The 4,232-nt window shown below is 34.0% G+C and overlaps 1 protein-coding gene across 1 annotated transcript in view; it reads left to right on the top strand.

Moving 5' to 3' along the window:
• LOC108746430 (endocuticle structural glycoprotein ABD-4-like) overlaps nt 1-3,656 on the top strand; it is a 4,027-nt gene extending 371 nt beyond the window's left edge. Inside the window, exon 2 of the mRNA XM_018483206.1 lies at nt 3,098-3,656. Within this exon, the coding sequence (XP_018338708.1) occupies nt 3,098-3,547 (450 nt within the window). The 3' untranslated portion in view covers nt 3,548-3,656. The remainder of the gene's footprint in view (nt 1-3,097) is intronic.
• Nucleotides 3,657-4,232: the final 576 nt, after the last annotated feature.

Raw genomic sequence — 4,232 nt, 5'->3', positions numbered from 1 at the left:
AATTCGTTTTCGACAATTAAATTTTGGATTTTACCATAATGCAATTTGCGATAAACATGGCGGGTAAAAAATAAACAGAAAAATCAATATTAAGAAATAGTTAATATTAAAAAATGAAGAAAAAAGTTAATATTGTTTAATATTTCTTCTCTCTGCCAAATATGAATGATACAGTTTGTCGTAACTGCCATGTTCGAAACCAAAAAAAAAGATATAATAATGTTTTTGCTTAACGAATGCATGAAACTAACATAACGTATGCATGAATATAAGTTGTAATTTTAGAATACTTTCGAAGAAAAAGCTTTTATGTATAACATACAGATGAAGTGTGATGTGCCACTGTATTTTTGTAATTTTACGAGGCTTTACGTATCTAGGTCATGAAAATATACATAAATTGCACATGGATATGAAATATATATATATATATATATATATATATACACACAGTATTTCACATTTAATCCTTTGTATATATATATATGTAACATTAATCGTTACATTAAACTTTGACATAGATTACCTTGTATTCATTTTGCCATCACTAATCTATACGTTTCAAATTGGCACTATTAAACAATGCATTTTATTTATTTTGTTTAAAAGCCGTTTATTTATGTCGGTCTATTTTTGTTATTTTATCGTACAGCTATTTTATCGTACAGCTACGATAAATTTTCCGATTAAAAAAACGCATCGATAAAAATGCGCGCAATAATTTCTCCTTGCGACAGTCTTTCGCAGAAAAAATGGAGAACACGTTCAATTTTCACATATATTTCCGCATTAGTCACACTCCATGCATTTAATTTCCATAACAATAAACACGTCCAATCATTGAATTCTCTAAATCGCGAAGTCGAAGTTGTTCGCCCGTACATATTTATGAACAGCCGTGCGTGATTTAATGTTATATGCGTATATGGTAGGGTTATTCATCATCGTACGAAAGTTACGCGGCGCGAAACATCCATTACGACGTTGCATAATCTATTTAAATTACATAACTCATTAAATCTGTAAAGCTCACATACTGGCAATTTTGTCACGCGCGTCTTGCATCAATGATGACTAACGCAGACCATGACGAACGAGCCGTTAATTTGCATATACTTACGTATTTTCTAATTGTCCACTTTCTCTGTAGAGAGCACAAGTTGGCTAACTAATCCGAGACATCTGTTCGATACCTGCTGACGATATTATTGTTGGTATATGATGTGTTACTATCAAATCTGGTCAGTTTCCTATATGAATTGATTATATAGGTATTATTGTATATGAATTGATTCTGTTAATGTATAAAAGCGTCTTGAAATGAAAGTTGTAATAGAATGTCAAAAGTACAAAATACTAAAACATAAACTAAGAAATTTTTTTAATATTAAAAAAATTATCTAAAAAAATGTTATTATATAACAAATGTTAATGTAATTATTTAACAAAGACTTTTAATGTAATATGTTATTGTTATTTGACAAATTCTAATTGAATTTAATTATAATAACATTACTAATATTAATAATAATTATTATATTATTAATAATACTAATACATTATGAGATTATGAGTCATCATGTCAAGAGAATGTATTCATTTACATTGAACGCAGTTGTTCACGTTGTACAGTGAATGGTAGTTGTATGACGGGAACGCACCTAAACCGGCACAAAACGAATCGGTCTCGGTCACCGGATGTTAATCGAAGACTATGGGAAAAAGCTACGTTCGATCGTGGGTAACGTAATACAACATCATTAGCACACAAGGTACCCTCTTGTTCCCCTTACGATCGCAATCGTGACCTACCTACCAATACATTCATCTTAGCCTGACCTTTCGCGGGGAAAGGTATCTTCGATGGCTTTACAAACATCACGAGGATTAAAGCACTTTGTGTGTAGACGCTCATTGATACTCCATACTCCCGTACACCGCAAGTATCTCCTCGAGATGAGGACACAGCACGTCCCGATCTTTCTTAGTCGCGCTGATTTTTCGTTTAGCTCGAATGAAATCATTTTGATTATGATTAATCCATGTGCGAATTTAAAATATTCACAAAATAACGCAATCCATGTTTATCAATTATTTTATGCAGCTTTTACGTTTTCAAGAAAAGTCTACATAAAAGTGAATTTAATGTAATCGTAAATGCTCATCACGGAAAGTTAGTGTGTTTAGCACTCGACAGTGACGAGCGCGAGTCCTTTGCTGAGAAGGACGCCCGGTATCACCTCATCCTGAAAACAACACCATGTCCGTTATTCATTTACAAGGATGATGTAATTAACTCAGCGATAATATTTATAGCATATCCGAGGAATCATTAATCAAATAGAATCATCATTTTCGCGGATAAGCTTCATAGTTTTTGAATTGTGCGAATCTTAGTTTTAAAATATCGTGAGTCTAATAGAACGGGGCGGATATAAATTGATGCAAATTAAAAAAAATTTTGAAAAAAAATTTGTTCTATTTTTACAATAAATGATTTAAGAAATAAAATCACCGTGCAAGAAACCGCAAAAAGCCATTGAATGCATAATTAATCTCTTATTTTACGAGCTAGTCTTCAGACATTATAAATTTTAACAAAAGTAATTAATGCTGCAATTTAAACATTCGCAAAGATATACTTACGATTTTAAAAATAGAAATTAAAATTATCTTTAATTTTGTATTAGGACTAAACTAAAATATATTTTTAATATAATATAAACCGGGTAATTTTTGATATAAATAATTACTTTTAATTCTTATTGTAACACACGATTGGGGCATTCTTGCATATTTCTTTCCTTTGAAATACTAGGCGCACCCGGCGCACTAAATAATGATTATCCTTTTTTTTTAATCCCAATCTTACAAATATTTTTAAAAAATGTTATAGTATATGTAAGAATACTTAATAATTTTTGTATCTTAGTAATTTCTGGAAAAGTGACAAAAATTAGCACAGATACGAACGATGCATTGTGTAGAAGAGGAAAATTATCGAATATATTAAGGGTTAATGTAAATTCTTGTAAACGATCTCTCAGAAGTAACTAGTATAAGAAAAACAGATAATAATTCCATTTCTTCATTTCAGTTGGTAGCGGCCCTTTTCGGGCTCGTTCACGGCCAATACTTCCAGGAACCGAAAAAGATCGTGAGCTACTCACATGATCTCGGTGACACCCGCGGTCATTATTCATTCTCTTACGAGACTGAGGGCGGCATACTTCAACGAGAGAGTGGCAGCCGCAAGTATGCCGGCACTTCCGACGAGACGCAACTCATTCAGGGCTCCGTGCAGTACAACGCGCCGGACGGTACTCCCATCGCCATGAGCTGGACCGCCGATGAATTCGGCACCCAGGTATCCGGCAGCCACATCCCCACCCCGCCACCGATCCCGCCGGCGATTCAGCGTGCCCTTGAGTGGATCGCCAAGCAGCCCACGACCCCGGAACCGATCGAGAAAAACAATCCGACGCAGAACGCGGTTCCCCGCAGCGACAATCGTCAATTTCGATTATCACCAAATAAACGAAACTGAATGCGTGTGCTTGCACGAAGTACCGTTAAGTTTATCCAAAATTGCCTGTCCTTCCTGTTGCTTCAAATAGATAATACGCTTCCAATAAAAATTTGTACTTTTATAGAAATTTTCGAGGATTATGTTGTCGGTGGAGATAGATTTTGGCGAGAGTTTATCCTTCCTCTACATTCCCGTGTTAGTCGAGGGATGGTTCTATCAATAATAGCGACTCGTTCTCGTATGCTTTCTTGTAGTTTGCGCATGATCTCATAATCAGGTGGTAAAACGTTTCAATATATAAAGAGATAAATTTCTTTTTTTTTTTTGCTATACATATGACATAGCACATTTGCCTTTGCCGTTGTCATCTAGAATTGATGAAGTGAATGATCTACATCCGAGATGTAACATTAAAGCGTGTATAAACAATGGCATAAATAAGTGAGTATACACTGAGATTACTCGATAATATAATGCGCTTCATTTTTTTACACGTACCTGCCTTTTCTCAGTGTTAAGTTTCGACGAAAAAAGAACTTCGCCCATTTTGGGCTCCTTGCGTAGAATTGTATTTCAGTTTGTAGATAATAATATAATAGAAGTATAAATTTATTAAAAATTAAATAGTTTTAAATTCTCAAATCCGCGCGTACGGAAAGTAGTTTTAATATTTTAAACTTTAAAGACGTCGCGTCTTACTTGC

The sequence above is a fragment of the Trachymyrmex septentrionalis genome, unplaced genomic scaffold (assembly GCF_001594115.1).
Source record: "Trachymyrmex septentrionalis isolate Tsep2-gDNA-1 unplaced genomic scaffold, Tsep1.0 scaffold17, whole genome shotgun sequence".
In the NCBI taxonomy this organism is placed as follows: Eukaryota; Metazoa; Arthropoda; class Insecta; order Hymenoptera; family Formicidae; genus Trachymyrmex; species Trachymyrmex septentrionalis.
Note: the sequence above shows the minus strand (reverse complement) of the source record. Positions and strands in the feature narration are given on the sequence as shown.